This window comes from Prinia subflava, chromosome 8 (assembly GCF_021018805.1).
Source record: "Prinia subflava isolate CZ2003 ecotype Zambia chromosome 8, Cam_Psub_1.2, whole genome shotgun sequence".
Taxonomy (NCBI): domain Eukaryota; kingdom Metazoa; phylum Chordata; class Aves; order Passeriformes; family Cisticolidae; genus Prinia; species Prinia subflava.
In genome coordinates, this window is record NC_086254.1 from 25809685 (window position 1) to 25835223 (window position 25539).

Genomic DNA, 25539 nt, shown 5'->3' on the forward strand with positions numbered 1-25539 from the left:
TTGAGGCTCTAAAAATGACAATTTGGTTCACTGTTATTAAAAATTACTCAATTGGATGACCAGAGGCAGAAATGTAACAATGGACTTTGACGTTTAGCAAACAAATGGTTTTAATGCTTTCTTGACAGTAAGAAGGAAAAAGTTACTAAATGCTAATAACAAAGCAAATAGAACTGGTTGAGAAAAATGTAAAGCCAGACATTTTAATAATGTCTGACATGGAGAAGCACCTGAGGATTTCCTCAGTACTACTAAAAAAATACCTGTGAGAAAAAGAACACATTGATAGCTGGAAACCACATGTGATGAGGAGAACAAAAGGGTGAATCCACTCCTGTGCAAGCATTTCTCTGCAGTGCTGCCATGCTAGGGAGGCATTCAGTGTTAAAAACTTGGCAAAGGCATTCTTGGTCCTGTAGCTTCATTGAGATGATCTCCATGAAGTGTGAAAATAATAAAATGCAGTCTGTCAACGTGCTTGTACTGCTGAATTGCTGTGAGGTGGGGAACAGCCCCACACTGAGCGTGAGCTCTGTCCCAGGCGGGGATGGAGCCCCAGGAACGGGAGCTGCTCCTGCAGGAACTGTCAGGGATGGAGGTGAGGACACAACACAAAGTCTGTGCCAGGGCAGTGGCAGAAGGAACTGAGGACTCCTGGGAGAGGTGGTGGCAACATTTTAATGTTTGTCTTACTGGACTATCAGCTGAAGACTTGAATGACTCCATCACTTGATCCAAAATATGGGTTTTTTCCTCTTTATTGTAATTTTTTAACTTGCTGGCTTTTCACAGAAATATGTAACATCATAACTAGCCTTTTAACATACATATATTATATATCATTTTATTATTAATAGTATAGGATTAATTCTTAACAACAATATAATGATAGTCCAGGCAAAATATACAAAAAGGTTAAACACAAAGGAGAGCAAAGTTTCTTCAGAAGGAGCGTTTTCAGTTTGAGGAGAGCAGATGAGCCACTGCAAACTACAAACTCAGCTTGGCTAATAATCCATGTACAGCATGGCCTGTTCAGCAGGGATGCACACTTCCACTGGCAATAAATACGATATAAAACACATTAAAAATATGCTGAAAAACACAATAAAAAGAAAAAAAATTGTTAGGGTAACTTAGAGCAGCTTTTAAATGTCAAACAGTGCCCCTGAGCTGTGTCACTGCTGCACCTGGACCCTGGGGTGGCTGTGAGTGGCTCCTTCCTGCCCTCGCTCTGATCCTTCCTCAGCCAGCCCGGCCTCTGCTCTGCCCCTGGGGAAGGCACAGCCTGTGACAATCCAGAGCCACTGCCCCTGGCACTGGGCACAGCCTGTGACAATCCAGAGCCACTGCCCCTGGCACTGGGCACAGCCTGTGACAATCCAGAGCCACTGCCCCTGGGGGAGGCACAGCCTGTGACAATCCAGAGCCACTGCCCCTGGGGGAGGCACAGCCTGTGACAATCCAGAGCCACTGCCCCTGGCACTGGGCACAGCCTGTGACAATCCAGAGCCACTGCCCCTGGCACTGGGCACAGCCTGTGACAATCCAGAGCCACTGCCCCTGGCACTGGGCACAGCCTGTGACAATCCAGAGCCACTGCCCCTGGCACAGCCTGTGACAATCCAGAGCCACTGCCCCTGGCACTGGGCACAGCCTGTGACAATCCAGAGCCACTGCCCCTGGCACTGGGCACAGCCTGTGACAATCCAGAGCCACTACCCCTGGCACTGGGCACAGCCTGTGACAATCCAGAGCCACTGTCCCTGGCACAGGGCACAGCCTGTGACAATCCAGAGCCACTGCCCCTGGGGGAGGCACTGCCTGTGACAATCCAGAGCCACTGCCCCAGCACAGCCTGTGACAATCCAGAGCCACTGCCCCTGGCACTGGGCACAGCCTGTGACAATCCAGAGCCCCTGCCCCTGGCCCTGAGCTCTGCCTGCTCCTGGCGGGGTCTGTGGAGGTGTCTGGGCACTCCCTGGGCCGTGGCCTGTGCTCAGTTCCCGCAGGAATTCGGGATCTCACCTCAGAGGGCACACCTGGCTCAGGGGTGCTGCTCTTTCCCATCCTCCCAATGGAAACAGGCCTGCAGTGCACAGTTCCTGTCACTCACTAAAAACAAGGCAGTAATATTATTTTTCCCACGTGGCCTCATTGTAAGAAAGAATTTGGGCCTTGCGGTGCTCTTTTAAAACCTCGTGCAGTTTAGAGACAAGAGCTGTTTCATTCAGATTAAATTCAGTGGAAAGACAAGTTTAACATCTTACGGAGTCCCTCTAGTGGAGATCACAGTGAGCACAGGCTCAAAAAACCCCAAACCACAAAAAACCAGAAAACATTTGTACACGGAGGTAAATGGGACGAGTGGAGCAAATTATTTACTGGAAATTTCACTGTAATTATCTCCAGAGACAAAACAGTCTTATGGCTTTAAAATCCTTACCCAAATATTTGCACAGCAGCTTTTTCTGGCTTCTTACTGATTTAAAGCCAAATAACAATGACACTGTGTTATAAACCCAACAGAACAGCACCTGTTTTTCTTGACTTGTTTAATAGAATTATTTGCAACACGGTTCCAACAAGAGTTGAGAGTGTTCTCTCTCAGAAAATGCTCCTGAAGTCCAACACCACAAACAGGACTCAGATCAAACCAGGTGGTTTGGTGCCTAAATAATTCCTGGCTAGTATTCTAGATCAGACCAAAATGTAGATTCAAAGTGCAATTCAAAGTGATTTCTCTGCAAGTCACTTAAGTAACCTATAAAAATTGTTAAAGACTTATTTAGCATGTGCTAAAAATAAAATGACATATTACATTTTAGCACACCCAGTAAAATAATTCCAGATCTCACAGGTGAGTGGGTAAGTCTTATCCACACAGACTTTTAATATTATTAAGGAAAATGTGCTTTCAAAACAGTAGTTTCCTTGAGTTTAAATAAAAAGAAAAAGAAGAATAAGTTACCAAATTCTCCATTACAAAAGTGTCAATATTCACCTGGAATTTCAGGAAGAATCCGTTCAGAACTCTGCCTTTGATTGAAACAAGGTCTGCAATCCCCTGCGAACGTTACACAGCTCCTCTTCTTGCTGAACAAAAAAATGACATTTATCACTTTTAGCACTGACAACATTTATCACATGCTTGTGACAAAGGCAGGTTTTATTTAATGTATTTCAATCCTGGTGCACTGCATATGCTGCTTAACATATCAAAGATTTCACTTTCAGCATTAAGATTCAGAACTAAACGAGTCCATTCACATCTCCTGTGGCTCCCATCACCCAGGTAAGGTGATTTTTAAATCTAATTAATCAGTGATATTTGCATTCTGACTAATTTTTATTTTTGACAGGGGACTAGAAATCAAAATTTTAGTAATTTAGTGTTCAAACTGCAAAAAAAAAAAAAGAGGACAAGATAAATTTATTTACCATTTCTTTTAGAAATTTCTCTTGGAGTTCTTTTATGTCTTCTTTCATCAGATGCATCTGCAAAAAGACACTGAATGCATCTCCTCTGCTCACAACTGCCACCACATTTTCAAGCAAACAGTGACATCCCTAAATGCCTCATAACCAAGAGATACAGGTGCACATGAGATGTAAAGCTGCCTATGGAAAAGGAGGGTTTAATTTTTGCTTTCTTGGATGAGTAACCCCAATAATCAAAGTCTCAGAATCCAGAATTGGTCCTGATAACTGCACACACCTTGCAGTGGGTGAAATCTAGGCATAAACACTCAGTATTGTGAAATTCAGGGGTATTTTATGGCAAAAGCTAAAAAATATTATGTATCATTAATATAAGGCTGAGGATAAAATCTTCAGGGAAAAAGTTAATACTGGAATCTGTGGGTACAATTAAGGAATTATTAAAATGAGCAAAACAGAAGTTCACCATACCTCTGAAGTAAAAACATTTTCTTCAGAGCCAACAGAATAGCAGATATTCTTTTCAAAGGAAGTTTTAAGAATCTGCATTCTAAAGAAATAAAGGCAGGTCAAGCAGCTTTGCTATGTAAGGATTTCCTACACAGAGCACAAAGACATCCCATTGTTGGGAGTCAATTTGCATTTAAAGCATGGATAAATATCCCCACCATTGTTACTGCTGGAACACTCCCTCAGGTATGGAGAGAAATTTAGCTGGAGAATAATTACATGAACATTTCAATCTAATTTTTCTCATCAACCATCTCTATTTTATGGAAGGAGTTGCAGAGAGGAGTTGTGCTGATCTCCCTCAAGTGAACAGAACACAAATCAGGATTAGTGAACCCTACTGACCTCTGCTGCTCGTTTTTCATGTATGTACTAAAAGTGTGGGAATGCTTTTTCCAAAAGGTCTGGAAAAAAAAAAAAAGATTAAGAGATGCTAATCAATGGGAACTGATTTTCCAAACTAAAAGTCATTAATTTCTAATATAAACAAAATGACAACCACAGACTGAACAGAGAAGGGGGGCAGGAGTTACACATCCCCACAGGAGCTGGAAAACCCAGCCCATTAATTAAAGCACTTTTAGAGCTCATTGTAGGAGGGAAACCATACAGGAATTCTTATTGTGGATACCTGCAGGAAAACACAGTGACTTGGGATTGTGAGAGCATCCTGACACCCCAAATGCATTGTTTGAAATTTGACCCAACTAGAAGCAAAAAGGTAAGGGCTTTGAAAATCAAACTTAATGATTAAATTAAAGATGATGTGAATTATCTACAGATTCCAGGAGAACACCCATGATCAAACAACTAAAATACAAACCGAGAATTCTTTTTCCATGACTTTCAGGGACTGAGAGTCCTTTTCAAATTTCTCAAGCTCCTCAGTGAGAGTAAAATGAAATTTGTCCAACTGCCTGATCCTACCAAAAACAAACCAGGTTACTTGCAGAAGGTATTAATTACATTTTAGATGTTTTAACAGAGCTCTGCCATTACTGACCTGCATTCATGGAGCTGGTGGCTCATTGTTGCCAAATGCTGATGGGCAGCTCTCAGGGCTTGCTTACTAAAATTGTCCATTTTCCGGGAGCGGCTCTGAGAGGAGGTTTTAACACGAAATTCAGATTATTTGCACTTCAAGAAAAAAACCCCCAACCCTGTAATATGTTCAGTACTCTAACTGCTTAATATCACAACAAACCCCCTTTTAAAAATGTAACTGTGTGGTGCAAGCCAAGCTGCCATCCGTGTGCTCCTGTACCCCCCAAGTGATGCACATGAAGGGTCTTGCCTCAATTTTCTTGGTAAATTCTTTCTGGAGCTGCTGACAAATGCTGATGGTTGAGCAATTGGGCCCCCAGAATTCCCCATCCAAACCAGACAGGTCATTTACAGATTGAGTGGAGATACTTTCAGACACTGAAGAGAAGAAAAACATAAAGTCAAATTCAGTTTTATAAAGTCCCCAGTCTGAAGTTAGCACGGGGCCTAGAACAGCTTTTGTTCTAAATAAATTAATTATATAACCAATTGGATGGCTGGAACCAGTTTCTATTTTCAGATCAATTTTCTAACTTTTTATATGGATCCAGTCTCTAAAGATTTAGTAATTTTTTTATTCTTTGCTTTAACATGTAAAATGCCTTTTTATGGATATTCTGTTTCATTGTTATAACTTGAATTTGTCACATTATTTTAAAACTTTGCACTGTCAGTCCATGACCAACCTCTGTAAGTAGCAGCATCATCTGGTTTAAATAATCTTTTGGGCTGTAAACTTCTTCTCCTTCCCTTCTTTTCCTCCTCTTTGCTTGTTTCTGCCTCCTCAGAGCTGCTTTCTGTGGCACTGTGGTAAGTTCGTTTGAGGAATGTCTGTACACTTGGCCCTTCAATAAACATGGGAACAAAGCTGAATTTTGGCATTATTATTATTTAGAACAACGAGATGGGAAGATAAAGAAGGTTTATGGTAGAAGCAAACTCTAGGAGGATGTACCTTGGCTTTAAAACATGAAAGTTATATAGAAATTAAGAACCATTACATTTATAGAGGGCACGTTCAACTCAACTCTGATGAGCAAGTCTGGGATTTTTTCTCATAAAAACATTATCCCCATTTTCTTCCCAGAATCAGTAGGAATGCCTCTAACTTTTTATCTAGAGCACAATTAACTCTTTATTAAAGGTGCATTTTTGAGCCTGATCTTCAGTTTTTTGGGGATAATTAAAACAGCAGAGAAAATGAGAAAAAGAGTAAAAAATGGAATAATACTGAAAATATATAAAATAGAAGAAGATTAAAAAACTCTGGCCATGTTATTATGCCAAGTAAAACATTTTTCTTAACCCTTATGGAGACACATAGGAAGTCTTTTGCTTTAAATCAAATGTCTGTACCTGACTCATTCAGGGGGGAATAAGGTTCTCTAATCCAGGACTGTACTCTACTCCTGCTGCAAGCAGACAGTGGGGATGGTGCTACACAATCCTAAAAGAAAAGTCACTGATTTATTTACCAGCTTCCAAATTAAATTGCTTTTTGAAGTCTCCATCAGAAACTCACATTTATGTTGTGAAAAATAATTAATTTTTTATTGGAAGTCACTCAGAGAATATTTACTCTTGGTTATTTTTTTTAAATATGAATTGTAACTGATCTTGTTGGGATATCATTCTTTCATTGCATCCATATCATAAACAATTATCTAACTTATCTCCAATATTTAAAATTAACTATTAGCAGGTCCCAAAATCTGTGTTAAACACTGAGATGCATTTCCCTTAACCCTCAGCACCTGGAAAGGAGGTAACAGATGCCAAGCTGCAGCTCTCTTCTGGAGAGCAAGGCCTGTCCTAACTCACCTCTTTACTTTTAGTGAGAGGTTTGGTGGCATCCTGCAGTTTGCCTTTAGCACAAAGCGTGTCTGAAAAGCAGGACTGGAGACTGGAATCCCCGTTGTTATTCTCTGTTTCCAGCACAGCTCCATTTGCACGTTGTCCACTGTCAGCTTTATACATTGTTAAGCTGAGCTGCACATAAAGAAAAAAAATCATTATTGAAAGGAGATGTCCCTTAAAGCTCACCTGTAAATTGATAAAGCCAAGAGCTGCAGGTCTCTTCTGAAGAGCAAAGAATTTAGGAACATACCTCTTCCTTATTTTTGGGGATAGGTTTAGTGATATCCTGAAGCTTTCCTTTAACAGAAAATGTGTCTAAAAAACTATGCTGGAAACTGGAATCTTCATTATTCTTACAGGTTTCTGCTGCAGTTCCCTTGGAACTTTTACCACTGACAGTTTTGTATGTGGTTAAGCTGAGCTGCACAGGAACAAAAAACCCCCAAACGTTATTGAGAGGAGAAGCAAAAATCAGCTGGCAGCCAAATGGAACAATTTCAGTTGAACAAATCCAGAGAAAGGTTAATGCTCTTACCAAAGATGCTTCAGTTAAAACTGGTGAGAAGCTTTTCCTTCCAAACGTGAACTTTGTAGCTGCTGTCTCAGGGGACTGAGTTACAGCCAGACCTTGCATACTCTTGTTTTGTGGACAGAAATTACCGGGAGAGGTTCCTCTCTCAGAGTTTAGCACTTCCCTGTCTTCTGGCGGTGACTCCTGCAGGCCAAGCGACCTCTGGCTGGAGCTGTGCTCTGGGCTGCCACCTCCCGACACTCCCTCCGCACCTGGAACAGTTCCTGCGCTGTCAGCGCCGGCAGCGGGAGCTCCCGGGCAGCCACAGCCCCGCTCTGCTCCCTGCACAGCCCCGGGGATTTCCGGGGCTCAGATGTGTGGAACTGGGCACAGGCCCTGCCCTTTTCCCCTCTGCCACTTTCAGCAGTACCAGATTTGTTCTAACACTGACATGATGTGTTTGTGTCACCCTGATGTCAAATAACTGCACCAACCTACTGAAGAGTTAGTGACATACTAATACAATGCCTTAAATTATGTGGAACAACTGGAATTTGGGACATCTCATTTTAAAATCAATGTCAAATTGCACTGCCCTGATAACCCTCGGTTGAGCTGCACCTCTTGATTCAGTACTGCTGGAAAAGAGAAGTGAAAATACCCACATCTCATGGTCTCAAGGGAGGCAGGGCTCTCAGCTGAAGGCATTTCCACTTCCCTGTGCTCTGCAGGACTCCTGGGCTTGAGCAGGGCTCTCTGCACAAAGCTCTCCACTCTCTTCGGCTCCACAGCTTCAATCTGCAGCACCTTTGGCTGCCTGCAATCCTTGCTTGCCCCATTCATGTATTTCTAATAAAACACAAAATTATATAAACACCTTTGTAACCACAGTGTCCATAAAGGCTGATAAAGGGAGTGTCCTGGTTTGGAAATACAGATTTATTATCTAGGTACCACTCATCAAGCAGAAGGATCATCATTAGAAATACCTTAATCCATAAGCAGATCAGGTTTTCCAACATATATAAACTGAATTTCTTTAACTCAACACATAAATTTCTATTCTTATCAAGTACTTAACTACTGGAGGTAATTACTGATGTTTCAGGATTTAATGAATGAAGTTTAGAAACCTTTCCATAGATATTGACATGTTATGCTAAAAAAAGGAAAATGTTTTAGCAACCAGTGTTCCTTTACTAAAAATCCATTTGGATATTCAGAAAATGTATTGACACAGCTTTACCAGCACCACATCAGCTCAATGAGATTTGGTTCACTAAATCCTCCCACTGAAGGACATTTTCAAAATATTGTCACATTTTCAAATACAGCACACAGCAATTCTTTGCAGCAGAATAAATCTGATAAATAGAACCCCAAATCTATTATGACTTGAGATTATTTAGGAATGATTTTCTTTGCAGCTCAATATTCATCATTAAAAAGGGGGCAATATTAACAATAATAAAATTAACTTCAATTTGCCTCTGTTGGGCACTTAAAACTCAGGAGTACCAAGTACAAAGCAGAGCAGAGTTTGAAAAACATGGCAGGGATGGGTTTTTAATAATAGAGTGGAACTGCACACCTGGATTTTGGATTTTTCCTCCTTGGAGGTGCACATTGGAATCTCTTCCTCACTCTCAGACTCAGAACTGGAAGGTTCTTTGTAATTTTTTGTTGCTGCTGCTCTTCGAGGGAGTTTTTCTCTGGTGGGTTTTACTATTGTTTCATCCATTTTTGAATTCTGGGGTTTACATTTGTTTGTCTTTGGAAGAATAAAACAATCTTTAGTTAACAAGAACCATTAATACATACATAAGATAAAATGGCATAAACTTGGTTTAATTACTTGAAACTAGAAAGGTTTAACTTTACCAAATCTCAGAGAATCCAACTACTAAAAACAGCACCCAATGTACAAAATCATTCTAACTCAGTCATGACTGAAAATCCAGCTAAATATTATATGAAAGGAATACAGTACCTGAAAAGAATAAACTGTATTTAACAAGTGATCTGGGAGAAATGTCACATATGTATGAAAAATTATTTTAAAAAATTATTTTAAAAAAGTTTCTGGGGGAAGTGAAGAGATTTTTAATCTATATTAAAATTCTAGTTACAGATTTACATTTACCTTTTTCTTATTTGTATTTTTGCCTTTAGCTTTATCCATGTACCAAGCAGATTCAGAGGATTTATCTGCAGTTACAATACAAGAAGGTTGAAAAATCAGGAAAATATTCAAATGTTTGACGTTAGTTTTAGCTGTAAAATAACAGAACCATCTTCCTGCCCACAAAGTGATTGATTCAGTAACTGCTTTCAGCCCATTATTTTGAAAAACACATTTTTTTAATTGACAACGACTTGTACCTGTCCCATTCTCCTATAGTTTTCCACATTCAAATACAGAATTTATGTAAACTGATCTTTATAAATTATTAGAATTAATTTGAAAATTCTTTATGCTTGGAAACAAGACAACAAAAATATATGATATTTGCAACACAGCACGTGCCATGCTGTGCACTTCATGTCTGTGGACAAACTTACTGCAGCATTCTTCAGAAATATGAAAAAATAATTCTTACTTTTGTCTGTGCCCATTGGTTTCCCTGATTTTTTACTTCTACTGTAATCAATTATCTGGGCTTTAGGTTTCCTCCTGGATTCCTGCAGCCAACTAATCTCTGTCTTGCTGTCATCCCCTCTGTTCTCTGTGTCTGAGTCACTAAAGAGATGCTTCTTGTCTCGATTGTTTCTCATCTACAAAACCCAAAAAACTTCATAAGTTATTGATTAATTTTTTATACATTCTGCTTACAGAATTGGTATTTAAAGGCAGAAGGACAAGCTATGCTGATCCATAAAAATCTGAGCCTTACCTTTTTTCCTTCTTTCCCTTCTGTGCTGGATTTATTGATGGCTGTGTTCCTTAATCAGAGAAATAAAACCCACCTTTAAACAGAACATTTTAAAATCGTTGTTCTAAAGCTTTCTACCATTCCCATGATATCTGGATTAAGATTCAAACAACGGTACCTATTTTTGTTTCCACATTATTTTGGAATTACCTGTTCACCTTAAATCCTAAAAGCTGTGTTTGTGTCCCAGTATCAGCAGGAGTACACAGTAACAGCACAGCCCTTTCCAGGAGGATCAATAACCAAACCCCACCCCCTCTGTTCAGGAGTTTCTCTCCTGCAGTGCTCCATGAGGAGAACTATTTCCTTCATGGAACACATCCTTCCCTTTCTATCACCTTCCCAAAGGACCACGATGGAACAGCAAGGAGAAAAGAGCGATGTTTATTGCACAGACATTCTTATCCTGCAGCATTCCCTGGAATGTTGTGACTGCCTGCTGGAGAGTGCAGGCTGTACTGGGATAATCTGCAATTAAAACAGAACATCCTACCCTTTTCTGTTTGTCTCTGCATGAACACTCAGCTCAGTCACACGCAGTTCTTGGATCTGAAAATGCAAATAGGGAAGAAACAAATGAAGGTTTTCATTGGTTATAGAATCTGTACAAAATTAAACAGGCTGTCAGCCAGTAACTGCTGAGGAGATTTTTTTCTAAGTCTTTACACTCAGCAATTAAGGGGTAATAATTTCTATCTTGGAATTTATTTACTGACAGTTAAAACCAACAGCAACTGACTGAAGCTTTCAGTATCTCAAAGCAATACAAGACTTCCCACCCACCTGCCTCAAGCCTTCCCCAATTCACTCCTCTGAGCCACAAGAAGCAAAACTGTTCTTTTATCATCATTAGATTTTCTTTTAGCTCAAACATCTGGACAAAGATGTCTCTAAAATGGGGATTAGGAGGATGCCAATAATGTTTTCAGGATAATTTAAGATAACGATACTCCTAACACACTGTTTAATTCTTAATTCAGGAGAAATATCATCACAACCTGAAGTGGCCAGAATCTTAAGACAGAGGATATTGCTCAATATTTGAGAATGCTGGATTATTTACAGGGCAAACTTTCTTTCTCACTTAGTTCACTGATACAATTTGAAGTTTCAAATCTTAATTATACTTTAAGTAGACAAAATTTGACTGATTTCCTTTCTATTCTACTCGTAACAGAGAAATTTCAGTTATTTCTTACTCCAAGCTTGATTGTAGGCTCATCAAACCCGCTGATGTTAAAGTTGTAGACATCATCCCTGTCAAAGAGACACAGAGATCAATTTTGTGACTGACAATTTCTAATGAACCTTTCACACAGTCAGGCGTGGGTAACCAGAAACTGTGTTTGAAAATGTTGGAACTACTTACAGAACATGGCCAGCAGTTATATTAAGAAAAGAGGCCGTTTTTAGGGTCCTGTCCTGAACTTCTTCCTATCCATAAATGAAAAGTTAGCTCCTCAAATTTAGACTGTGCATTCATAGCAAATTCATCATGAAGATAATCGGGTTGATTAGCAACAGTTCAATATGGCAAAACAGATCTGCAGTCAATGCATAATTAACATTACCATCTACAGATACTTAATATTCAATGGTATTTATCAACTTTCCTTTTACACCTAATGACTTCCACTTATTAAAAACAATTCTAACAAAAGCACTAATGTGTTACCTTGGAGATCCAGGATTTATTTAAATGTGTCCTAAAAATAAAGATACATTTTGTTAAATACTAATTAGATAACATGCATTAGAAAACTGCCTATATATAAAAAAACACCTAATCAAACCCAGTAAATTTATTCATGTATTTCAACACAACGTCAATTAAAAGATGGATTAAAAGAGCCCAGTCCCTTTCATTTATCAGCATTTGTGGGTACATCACAGAGCCAGCCAGAGGCACACAAGGAATAATTCACACTGTACCTGTTAAAGCCCAGGGACTCTCTTGCCTTGCTCTTCTCATCACTCCTGTCTCTGTATCTCTCACTGATTTTACTGATCAGCGATTTGGCTGCATCTGCCATTTCTTTAGACTTTGGTTTCTATAAAAACAGTTTAAGACTCAACACCCAACAGAAGAACAAAGCTGCAAACAGAACTTCATGTTCCTAAGACCCCCGTAAACTTCATTAAATGTCTCCTAATGGATTAAATTACATACATTTGAAAACCATTTTCCCTTGCATGACAGTAAACCCACCAATTTTGAAACACTAAAAATTGGACAATTCTCTTAATTGCAAGTGGAAGAAACAAAGGTAAGAAACTCTCACTGTCTTTGACTGTTTTGGATTTGTAGTTTCTTTTCTGAGGAGAATATCAGGGTCCTCTTGTGGAAGATCAGCATGCAAGGATGTGTCAGACACTCTGGCTGAAAGAAATGTTTTAAACCATGATTCAGTAGTAGTTTCAATATTGTTCCCTTTAGTATTTAACAGTTTCTGTTCCAGATAATCAACACTGACTCTCTACTGAGGATGGCATCAATTTAATTTTCTTGGTTCTGTTTTATTCATTTGTTTATCTGGAGAGGTAATTCAAAAAGCTGAATAAATGCTTTTTGTTTCACAGCTCTCTCACTGCCAATAGTAATAAAGGGAAAAAAAAGAATCACTGCAAGTTATTTCTCTGAATCTGTTTTTGGGAGTAAGAGTTGACCAAGTGTGACCATCACCTGCATGAGATGCACGTGCCAGTGGTGGATTTGCATTTTGCTTGTCCCCAGTTGTTATATTCTTCGCAGGAAGAGGGAATGTTCTTTTTTTCCATGTTTCGGTTTTATTAAAAGAAGTCTCCAAAAGACCAGGCAGCCTAACAAAGACAACACCAGCCTACTGTCAGAACTTGAGTCTTAATTATCATAAAATAGGAAAATGGCTATATCAGAGATATCAAAGCATTTTACATTGCAACAAAATATCAATTCTGGTAATGTTTGAAAATTCTCCTTCAAAGTCAGCGACAACAATGACTTGGAATTCTTTTCCAGTACTTACAAAGGTTTGCTGCTTCTCCCCACTGGCTGAGAATCAGGAACAATATCTAACACTTCATCTAAATGAGACATTAATTTGGTGTCAATTATTATGGCAAAATTAAAATTAAAATTTTAAAAGTAAGCACTATCAATGCTTGTAAAATTACTTGCCTAAAGTTTGCTTTTCTGTGGCCTCTTGTACAATTTTTGAAACTTCCTCAGAACACGTTTTCTGCAGTGGAATGACACCCAAAAGGAAATATTAGTGCAGTACCATAAGCAGTACAACCTCCTCAACTTGTGCTTTCTCTAATAAAACATGAATTTCTTTTTCTCATTTCATGGAAGTGCTGTTCCAGTACCTTCCCATGTATTTTTGCCTCATTCCTGATATCTGACTTCCTGATCTGCTCTGTTTCACAAAATCCATTGTCTACTGTGCATCTCTGCCCACGTCAAAAAGCACAGTGAGTAACACTGCCAGTTACAGCCCATAGAAGCCAAAGAAATGCTTTAAACAAAACATTCTGTACATGAAAGCTTTTTCCAAAGCATGGCTGTATCAAAAAATGCTTCAGAGTCCCACAGTCTGGGGCTCAAACTGAATCTGAGCAAGGCAGACATTCCCAACCAGAAAAAATATAAAATATTATTTTATAGTCATTGTTCAACAGGAAGAAAAAATACTCAAAATATACTTAAACTGCAGGTCAGTGACGGTGATGCAGTTTTGTTTTATAGTAGTGGATGCCTGATCAAAAATGCACTAAAAACCCCAACGCTTTAAATGCTGCAAGCTGAAGACATCATTTCAAAAGCACAGCTGAATGTACTCCGTGTTTTCTGACTATTTCACTACTGCATAATCTATCAGAAATTATTGCATGCTCCTTTCTCCTGTTACACACAAAGGAAGAACAGAGGTTCCAAAAACAGGAAGTTAACTCTGGGACAGAACTGATGGGTGAATGCAAATTTGGCCTGATTTTGCCAGTGTTCAGTCTGACTTCAAACACGTTAAACCTGAAATCTAGAGGGCGAGAAAACACAATGCAATAAAGTAAAACATACTATTTTCTAAAAGTGACTTGCTGACTGTAAAACTGTAGCTCTTTAAAACATGAACTAGGAACAAATTAGAATAGAAATAAAGATTATTCTAAGTAAAAAGACTTGGCTACAGAGGACATGCATACGTCAGGAGGTTCCTGATAGAAGTTCTTTGTTCTGCTCTCATTTACTGCATCATTGTCAGACCTCTTAGTAGAGCTGGTCATTTCCAAAGGCAATTTAAATCTCCCTTTAAAAGGAGTGGCTGAAACAAAAGAGAGATGTGTTAGGACTCCACCAGTTCTCCCATTACAACAGGAAGAGTTTTGCCCACAATCACAGCTATTCCATGAACTCCAACAAAAGCTGGTTAATTTTGATACCAGCCTCTTATGGACCTTTAATTGAGTTAATGAGAGTTGATTCCAACTCTGCTATGTGCAAATTAAAAGCCCACAGACTGTGGATGTCTGGAGACAAAAACAAAGCTTAATACAGGCTGGCTCTGGTAGAAAATATTCCGTTTCTATTTAAAGACTTCACTGTATTTTTGCTGTGTTCTCAGCTGGCTCCAGAGGTGCCAGGTGAGTCTCAGCTGTTGGGAATGCAGTGCAGCCCTGGCCCACACCCTGCCTATGGAGCAAGCAGCCCTTAAACAGTTCAAGTTTAAAGCCCTGCTCAGGAGATTTTGTCATTTCTCCTCTTCATGTCCCGCTCTGCCAAGGATCACAGTTCATGCCTGAGTTTCAGAGTCCATTTCTAGTGTATTTTTACCCTGAAAGCAGTTGCAAACTTACATGTGCTGACAAAAGACAGTGGGCTCCTTGTGGACACACTCGTGGTTCCAGGAATGAGCACAGATGCCTCAGACACTTTCCTTTTGCGGGATGGAGTTATCTTGAGGAACAGAGAGAACTTGGCTGTAATGCACTGATTTAAGAATGACAGCACAAGAATTCAGAAAATTTACTGCCAAGAGCCTCCTGACACTTTCCATTATTGGAGTGTCAATTGCTGCTGCTGCAGACATCAAGGTAATGTGATTTTTGCTGTTATATTTCAACTAAATATTTTTAAACTGAGATTCATGGTTTTTGTTTTCTAAATTAATTCAATGAAGTATGGACAAATCCTGTCCCTTGCTCACCAAGGGATTCCCTGGAGATTCTGCAGAGTTACAAACTAAGCAGAAAGAGGTTTATGAACTGCTGCAGGACACCCACCATGAAGACACAGTAACTTTGTTTTTAGCACCTCCCCAGCAGTCCCTCAGGCCACACTTGACTTTTCCATACTGGAACATCTGAGTTCAAAACCTTCATCAAAACCTTCTCTTTAAAGAGAATTCTCAGAGCACCATGGTCTAAAGATCATTAACAATTCCTTTTTATTTCTGTAGTTTCAAAATACTAACAAATTTTTTAGCAAAAGGATTTTTATAGCTTAATGTCCAGTCATAAGAAAAACAATCAAACCCTTATTACAGTACTAACTATATTCCAACTGTCAGATAAGAAGGGATTTAGACAAAAAATATTACAAATATTTAAATTTATATGCATTTTCTCTCTACTCCTTTTGGTTTTGACAATCCTACTTACCTTGGAGGAATCACCTCTGAGTTTTTCTTGACTGTTATTTTTACTCTGAGTCCTCAAACTTACAGGAGGTTGCTGAGTTTTGTATTTACTGACTTTCTCCTCCTCCTCTCCAGATTTTTCTTTCAAACCTGGTGTCAGCTGACTTTCTGGTACCAGAACCTATAGAACATTTTAATTTCTTTTAATTTGTATACATTATTTGGATTTTATAATATTTAATTTTTACACAAGCAACTTCTTTACCCTAAGTAACACTTACCCCTCTGGAGATTCTGATAAACTTCAGAGGTTACAGACTTTTAGTTTGAGAAAATTCCAACTTAATTGCTAATTTTGAAAACACAAGGATGGGTTTTCATGTAAATGCACATAAAAGAACTTGCCCTGTGCATATTTGTCTGTTTTATTCTATGATTTGGATAATAATATCTCTCCCAAAAAAACAGTACATATTTAATAGACACCACTTACCTGGCTTTAGACTTACCTCTATTTATTGATATTTTAAAGTCTTTGTTTTTACTGTGAATGATTATAAATGATGACTAATCAGACTAATTAAACAAACCCAAGAAACCATCTCAGCACACTGGTAGGATACCTGTGATCCACTTTCATCAAAGACAACGTGGACACTTGTTTTGGCCACTGATGCAGACTGCTTCTTGCTGAAATCCTGCAAAGGGAGAAGTCAAAATAGACACTTTGCTCTTTGTTAAAACAAGAAACCAAATATTTAAGTGAGAGATCATAAGTGTCTGAAATCAGATTACAGAGGAAAACAGATTCTACAAGTTCACAACAGTTTCTTTGCTCAGGAGTTCCTCAGTCACTTCAGGACAAAGCAGTTTGTTACAATGAGTAAAGTGTGGCTTGCTAAAAATGTTTTACTAAATACAGCTGCAACATTCATATGGCAATGAGACATTGAGTTGGAATCAATTAGAAACTATTCAAAAAGGTGTTTAAATCTTACCTTACATTTATGAAATCCATAAATCTTTACGATCACGTCTTTGATTTCCAAGATAGAATCAAAATATAAAAGAAATTTCTCTCCTTCAAGAGTGCCCACACTCATTGGGCTTTTTAGATCTATTGTTAATAATTTATTTGAATCTTTTTCTGGACAAAAACAAAATTTGAAAAGCGGTTTCATTTCAATTTAACAGCACCTCATATAAACTTTGTCAACACACAACATTCTTCAGTTCAGGTACTAAGATTAATATTTTACTTAATTCCCCCTTATCTACAATAATTTTATTTGTTAAAAAATTCAAAATTTATTTTTTTAGAAATAGTTAATCTGTATAATATTCTGCAGAATTTTCTTTGACTGTTATTTACTATAGCTGCAAACAAATTACAGGTATTTACTGTTCCAACAAGTTCAAAAGGAATATTGTTACCTGTCATTGTCTTATGCTTTATTTTGTATTGAAACAACTCCAAGACATGATTATTAAATTATTTTCCTAAAATCACACCAGCATGCCCAAAGTGCAGATGTGACTGCAGTGCAATTTTGACCCTGATAAAAACAGTTCCTGCAATATTTTCAGTGAGAATTTGCTTTGCTAGAATTAAGTCAGTACTTGAATCAATTTGAAATTAGATTGAAGTTAAAATACAACAAAAGGTCCCATTTTTGAGTTTAAATACCTTCCAGGCTGTACATGTTGACATCTTCTTCCTGTATAATGACTGTTTCCCACTGATGATCCTTACATGAAAAATACATTTTGAAAACCAGAGAAGTATTATATTACAATTACAACAAATCCAGTGATCAAAGTCATTCAGTGAGGACAAATTCCCAACTTTTTAAACCTCTGTTACAGAGTGACAGGAACTTGTGCTTCACTATTGCTCACTATGCACATGTTAAACTATTCCCAAACAGCATTATGTGAAATGTGAAATTATTTGTTCTAAATATCAACAAAACCTGGATTTTTTTTTAGCCTTATCAACATCAGAATGCACACATAAGTTTAACGTGTTGAACATGAGGAAATAAACCTGACACATTCCAAGGAATTGTATTTGCTGTCTCAGGATAACACAGTGGGAGACAAAACTCCGCTTACTTCATCCTCTGCTGCCACATAGAAGGAAATACTTCTGCTGCCAGTGTTGAAATCAATCCAAAAGTCTTCCAGGTTTTCATCCAATGGTATCTGCAGCTAAAACAAAAAGAATGAGATAAAACAGTAAGAGCAGAGAGCACTGATTACTACCAGCTAAGAAGCTTCATGTTGGTTTGAACCCTGACAAACTTTCAGTCCATGCCTATTTGTACATTTCTAAAAAAACGTAATTATCTTATTTTATCTCTAATTTTTTGTAACTAGAAGGCAGAAAACCTTACCTCCTGCTTATCAAGAGATGCTGATAAACATGGGAATGTAAAAACCCTGTAAGAAAAGGATATTTTTTCAAGTATTCTACAATGCTGTTAATAAATTTTGCAGATATGAACATAGCAAATGGATTTTGTTTTCACAAACTTCAGAGACTTAGAGATCCCATCAATCAAAGTTATTTTTACACCAGGGAAGTAACATGAAATTTAATCACAACATAAAATTTAAAAAAAAAAAAAAAAAAAAAATATATATATATATATATATATATATATATATATATATATTAGCATTAAAAACAAATCAGTTTTACCTTCTTTTGTCTCCAAGCATGCCATTCACTTGGTTAAGAAATTTTCTGCAATCCTATCAAAACATAGAAACTTCTTAAAGGATTGTAAAATGCAGGTTTCCCTCCCCAGAAATATTCTTCATGTGACTTACTGTCTCAAACTCTGAATCTTTAATTCCTTTAAACGCAGTGGACACAAACTCCATGGGAAACCACTGGGAGGCCAGAATTCCCCTTTGCTTCTCTGACACCATCCTGCACAGAGCTTCTGTGATGGCCACTTGTGTGTCATAGTCTGCAGCACAACGTAATTCACAGCAAGAGCAGATTTAAACAACTGGGGTGGAAAATATTGTCAGGAACTGGGGGAGCAGTGCTGAACATAATCTAGGGCCCATTAGATCGAAATATGTAGCTCATAAAGGATAATTAGAAGAAGAAGTATGGGAATAATGATGACTAAACGAGGTATTTTTCAAAATGAAACCAACCAAACTTTCCAGGACTGTCAGAGCCACACCAGGGGTTTAAACAAGAGAGGTTTTCAACTTTCATCTCTCTGAGCTGGAAATTGCAGGATACCAAAGTGATCCTGAGGGAGGTTACAGCACTGCTACCCATGGTCACAGCTCACAGCCTCCAAGATTCACTTCTTTATCTTTTTTCCTATTTGAAAACTTTTATTCTAGAGGAAACCAAAAACTTCAACGAGTTTTCCATACACTGAACACACAGGAACATTCCAGGTTGCAGACTGTTCTCATGCACTATTTCTATTTTTCAGATAACCTTAATCACAACATTCTGCAGCTTCCAAATGCCTTGTTTGGTTTCTTAAGAGGTCTGCAGCTAATTTTTAAGAAGTTCAATACTAAATTAAGTCCCATGCTCACCTCCAGCATCCAAAATTGTCTTGCCCATTTCACTCCTGCCAAACAAAGGAACATTTCATCAACAAGGCCCAGCAGAAATGTTCATTATAAACTTTCAATGCATGAGACAAAGCCCTGATTCCACAGAACTGTAAAACTTCCAAGGGGTTTTGAAAACACCTCTGGGAGCACTGCTTGGGGACTGAATCACCTGACAGATACAATTTAGATTCTATTTGCTTTTCTGAAGTGCTGTAGAACAATTTCCAGTGTGAGCAGCCCAGACTTCCAGTGAGTGATTCACTGTGCTTTAAGCACATCCTTACAAATAGGAGTTCAATTGTTTTATGACAGCTGGGATGGGGAGAAGCCTGATTCAAACTGAGAAAAAGGAAAATTCAGGCTTCTAATGGAGAATAACCCATGAGAATACCTGTCCACAGCCACTGCCACTGAGAATTCAACAGCAAGTGCAGAAGTTGAGTTAAACAGGGACTAATCTGCACAACAGCTTAGTAAAAACCACCTCCCAACTCTGCAAATGATGGAATGGTACAAAAATTATACTGAAGATCATTTACATGACAAGTAACATCTCCTTTGTAGAAAGTATCTTTTTCCTGGCATCTCGAGGGATCTTGTCAAGCAGTAAATTCAGTTTTTTTATTACCTAAGAAGAGTAGGAAAAGGGAGCAAGATTAAATATAAAGTAAGTTTGTTAAACTTTGAGTTATTCTTATTTTGGGCCCCTGTAATGTATTTCATACCACTGAAGAAAGCAACAGGCTTAAGTAACTGCAAAACAAGAAAAAGTGAGTTCTACATGACTTTAAATGGTATTTATCTCACTAAAACAACCCCAATTTCAATAAATTACCTTCATTTCAATGGGAACAGTAGTTCAACAGTTCTCATTTACAGGTTTAAATACAGACAATCTTCCAAAGCCAGAGTTCCGTCTGCAGTTGATTGTTGAACTATAATGTACCTTAATTTAGCATAAAAAAGCCTTTCCTTTAGGGAAGCAGTCTCCAGAGAAGACTTTTTTGTACCTCTCCCTTTCTTTACAGGGAAAATCCCCTGACAACCTGAGGTTACTAAAATAAACAGGAGAAATTTGGACTGTACTGGAAGGAATGCAAATTCCCTGCAAGTAACTAAAGAATTTACAGTGAACAACCTTAATCCTATGTCCAGCACTTGTAAAGCACATTTTTCCTATGCTTTTATACAGCTTCCTTACCAGAACTTTAATATCACTATTTTGTAATTTACTCTTTAAAAAACCCAACAAACAAACAAACAAATAAGCCCCACCACCACAGGTCAGTAATCTGAAACAGCCCCAACATATAAACAACAACAAACATTCCCAGAGAAACATTACACAATCCTTCTGATCCTAGAGCACCAGAATAATCTCTTTTTTGTAGCATCTGCACAGTTAATGACTGTCTCCACAAAGTCTGTTAACACTAACCAGGACAGTGCTGCTTAGAAAGAAGGATGTTTACCTCCTGCTGAACATAAATATTAATTCTTGCATCAGTGATGAGGGAACACGTTCTCAGAACAAAGTTCTCTAGTATTTGCATTTTACCTAACAAACAGGAGAGAAAGAAATCAAGGAGTTGTTCAAGAGTGTATTAGGCTGCCCCCTCATAAACATCTGGGAAAGGATTAATTTTCATTTAGAAATAAAAGACAGCATGTCTGATCTTTTCTCAAGGATTAGTGTTATGTAGAACAGAACAGTTATTTCAATTTATAGTAACCATATTTCCATTCCTGTGCATCACTATGCAATTCCCCTGGGTAGGAGATTATTAATTTTTAAATGTAATTGGTCAATCCTACACTCAGCTCTCTGAGATACAACTCAGGTGCTGGAATTTATCCCCCAGGCCAAGGAAATGAAAGTTCCACTGTGACCATGACACCAACCAGGCTGTAGGGACTCCTCAGTGTCACTCTGAAAGGTGAGGGCAGGGTGACATCCACAAGGACAAGGACAATGAGGAAGGATCACTGGGCTGAGCTGTGACAGGACCTCAGAATCAACTTTTCTTAGGAATAACTCTGTTCATTTGCCCTCTCTGAGACTTATTGTGCTTTTTTATTACTGACAACAGCAAGTTACAAGGAAATCTGTCCACAGAGAAACTCAAACTACAGCTGATGTCACAGCAATGAGAAATGTGGTCCTTTGTGTGTTCTGAAAGAGACATTTTAAATTCTCATTTCTGCTTTTTAAGCTCACCTTCAGGTCTGCTGTCACACACAACCTGCAGTAAAAAAATACAACACAAATCATTTTGATAAAGAAAATATTACAGCATAAAAAAATCAGGCAACATGTACCTGAAGGAAGTAATCAAAAAGCATTTAAGGTTTTGAAATTATTTTGTTCTTGACAAAGAATCTACGAGATGCTCTCTACTAACCAGTGTGTTTTCCCAAACTTGTATTTCAGTTCAATTTACTGACATTATTTCACCAATGACAAAAGTTTTTATGAAGAGAAGAAAACTCACAGATCTGATGAACTGGATTAACATATCAATAATGGGTGTAATCAAAATTTGATCAAAATGAGAATTTTTTTGTTCACTGAATATTTATTGTTACTGGTTTTTTCAAATTTTATTTCATGATGCCAGCCATGAACAGAAATTAGTATGAATACAGCAAACTGTTTAACCCAAATGATTTATGATCTATTTCAGCAGTCATTGTAATGTTAACTTCAGGAAGATATTAAATAGAAGCATATTTAAAGTCCTTTTATAAACTAGTCCTTTGATAAACTAGTAACAATAATTCTGACAGATTTTATTAACAATGTATTTTTACCAGTAACATGATGAAGAAATCTTCAGCCAGACTTGTAAGCATTTCATTCTTTTCATTTCCTCTGAGGACCAAAATTCCTTTTAGCTTTTCAAACCAATTGACCATGTAAAGGGAAAACAAAAGTAAATCTATTTTAATACCCTGGAAAAGGACAATGATTTGTATTTTACTTATGTAAAGCTATACAAACTCTACAATGATTAAAACAACAGCAGCATCCCCACTCTGCTGAGCAGATGTTAGCCCCAGACTGAAATTCTTCACTCAGGCTAAACAAAATTAGATTATTTTAAGGATTTTTTAACACAAAACCTGGAGATCTACTTTGACACCTGCCACCACAGATAAAACAGCTGAAAATCGATAACAAGTGAGTGAAAGAGTGCTGTTTGATGGTGTGATTACAAGCATAAAGTTATCACCCTGGTTTTGTTTATTCTTAATTTTGTTTTATTATTTTGGGCCCTTGTGATGTATTTCATACCAATGAAGAAAGCAACAGACTTCAGTAACTGCAAAACAAGAAAAGACAACGAGTTCTACATGACTTTAAATAGAGTTTATCATACTAAAACAACTTAAACTTCAATAAATTACATCAGTTTTAGTGGGAACAGTAGTTGTTCAACAGTTGTTTCTTATTTGCAAGTGTATTATGATGATATTATTTATTTATTATTTGTTTATTATTAAAGCAGATGAGAAAGCAATTGAGTAACTCTCATCAGACACTGCCATTCATTTTCTCTCATTAATTTCAGGGTGAAATCTCCGGTGAAAGCAGCAAGGAAGTTGTTGTTCAGTTTTTGCTGAGTTACAAACAATTAATGTATCTAACATGCAGGTTAAAATAACACCAAATAATCAGAATAGCACTAGAATCTGTTGCAAGACCAGATACAAAATCACTGCTGTGGGAATTAGCAAAAAAAAGAACAAACCCAAAAATTAAACAGCACCAGGAAATTCTAATTCCTGAGTCAAAAGCAATGTAACAAAGCACGTGAAAAGATATCACCTTGTTTCAATTGCTGTAAGCATATCTAAATTAATTATATATTGCATGATTTGTAAAACCCTCACTGGGATAGAACAGCATCCCTTTACACGGGATCACTTGACAAAGAACATTTAAATATTTAAATTCTTTGCAAAGTTATGGGACATTCTTAATTCTAACCCAATCAAGGACCAGATCAAACACTGAGCTCTCAGTGAAGCACTGCTCATGCACTTTTTTATGCTTATATATTTATTTAGAAGTTAAAAAATGCTTTATGGTTTTACTTATCCTTCCAACAAGACCGTGTTTTATCATTGCTAGGAGTCCATCCTCTCCTGCTATCCTGATTTTTCTCCCACATTTCTGAATAGCATTTATTAAAGTAGAAATGCTTTTGATTTCTTGTTTGTCAAGTGCCTGAAATCAAAATTACAAAATAATCTTTAATGTGAAGTCCCACAAGAACTCACATTTAATTAACCAGACGCTTTTTGTTCTCAAAAGCCACCTTAAATGCAGCTTGAAGGAGAGATTTCACTCATAAAATTTATTTTGAGTTCTTAAATCAACTCCTGGTGTCAACCAAGCCAAATGATAAAAATCTTTTTCACCCTCTTCCAAAGCTGGTGTGGATGGTTTTGATGCAATGATTACTTTACCCAGCACAGGAGCTTGTCCAATTTGTTGACAAACTGTTTGCTGCATTTGTGAGAGACATTTTCACATTCTTCTGTGGCCAGAAATTTTTCCAAGGATTGGAAATCCTTTTTTCCTGCAGCTTCATCAATTAACTTTTCAAACTGTAAGCAATATACCAAAGCAACTGTATTACTGCGTGATCAACACTGATATAACACAGCTAATTAACACAGATTTGATGCAAGTTTTACACAATCACCTGCTGCATTTGAAGCAAATATTCTGAATCACAAAATAATTAAGTGTAAAACCTTGAGTATAAAGCACCATATCTAATAGATTAATCCTGCAAATACTTATGCACTGAGATTTCATTATTTGCCTTAACTGGCTTTTGTTTTTTCATGTTACAACTAAATTCCTACAGAAGTGTTTGTTGTATCAATGCCCATTACTTGGTATATTTAATATTTTACACTTCTGAGTTAGCTTATCTGTTCTGTCCCTTTTTTTCTAAATCAATTAAACTGGATTTCAAAATTTTGATCTTAAGTATCACCTCAGTTGATTAAGCTCTGCCAAATGCATGTTTATTTGATTTATTTTCATCAATACCAATTTCCAGTTCTCCTTGCTTTCCACCCTCCTACTTTGCACTAAGCTACGTCAAAAGAAAATTTCTTCCTAGCACACTGCACTGCCACACTGAAGACTTTCCTTACAATTAAATGCTAGTAATTAAAACAATCAATATTCATATCCTGTCCATCAGCACATACCTGCATCTCATTCCTGGCTGGCATTTTTGCAATTCACCAACTCAGCTGCAGCAAAGGAAACAATCAAAAGAGGTTTTGCAAACACACTGGGGAGCAGTCAAAATACATTACAAACTCCAAAGTTGCCAGTGTATAAATGGTGTATAAATGCTATTTAAGCACCGGGGGATATAAGGAAACTTTCCTGCACGGATAAACAATTGCTCAAAGCAGAGGAGAGGAGGGAATGAGCAGTTTCATGACTGGAGGCACAGAGGGGCCTGAGGGGACCCTCAGGATGTCCCAGCAGGGAAAGAGCACAGGTCAATATCAGGTTACAGGACAGGAGAATCAACAGCAAAACTCCACAAAGGCCTCCCCATAAAATGGAAAATTAAATCATTTAACACAAGTATATGATGCAGGGAAAAGGACTTCTTGATTATACATACAGTGACGGGCTTCAAAGTGACCGTCACCAGCTAAAAGCAAGAGCTGGGTAACAGAGGTTTCTGAAAATAGTGTCTTAATACTTAAGGGCAGACAAAGTATTTGCTTTGTTGAACATTTGAGAAAGGCAATGAATCTGTTAATGCTTTGTATGAATTATTTCACACCAACTAAACCATGCGCAGTCAACAGCCTGCACCTTTGGCCTTCCCATCCCAGATATTATACAGAAAAAACAGTGATTAAAGATAGGGAATGACCTCTGTAGAACATCAACTGGGAACACAGCCTAGCTATTCCTGTATTAAGTACCAGAGGAATAACAAATACAGGGTGATTTTTAATTACTTTTTCCAACACAAAACACAAC

General features: G+C 37.8%; 1 protein-coding gene across 1 annotated transcript; it reads right to left on the reverse strand.

Annotated features, from left to right (window-relative positions):
- Positions 1–91: 91 nt before the first annotated feature.
- On the reverse strand, positions 92–24787 carry SYCP2 (synaptonemal complex protein 2). Its single transcript, XM_063404264.1, has 45 exons — positions 24741–24787; positions 23982–24122; positions 23611–23739; positions 22320–22424; positions 21727–21751; positions 20981–21066; positions 20048–20136; positions 19488–19522; positions 18747–18889; positions 18616–18668; positions 18308–18353; positions 18027–18122; positions 17599–17659; positions 16910–17058; positions 16535–16609; positions 15934–16092; positions 15130–15229; positions 14479–14597; positions 13454–13514; positions 13302–13359; positions 12980–13116; positions 12579–12676; positions 12229–12347; positions 11972–12002; positions 11666–11730; positions 11496–11553; positions 10790–10845; positions 10258–10306; positions 9964–10138; positions 9507–9571; positions 8955–9134; positions 8029–8212; positions 7388–7635; positions 7103–7273; positions 6817–6984; positions 6352–6442; positions 5682–5840; positions 5246–5373; positions 4955–5049; positions 4775–4874; positions 4297–4355; positions 3913–3991; positions 3442–3498; positions 3005–3096; positions 92–1095 (listed from the first exon to the last, which is right to left on the reverse strand). The coding sequence occupies exons 1-44, from the start codon at positions 24762–24764 to the stop codon at positions 3028–3030; spliced, it is 4395 nt and encodes a 1464-aa protein (XP_063260334.1). The 5' UTR covers positions 24765–24787; the 3' UTR covers positions 92–1095; positions 3005–3027.
- Positions 24788–25539: the final 752 nt, after the last annotated feature.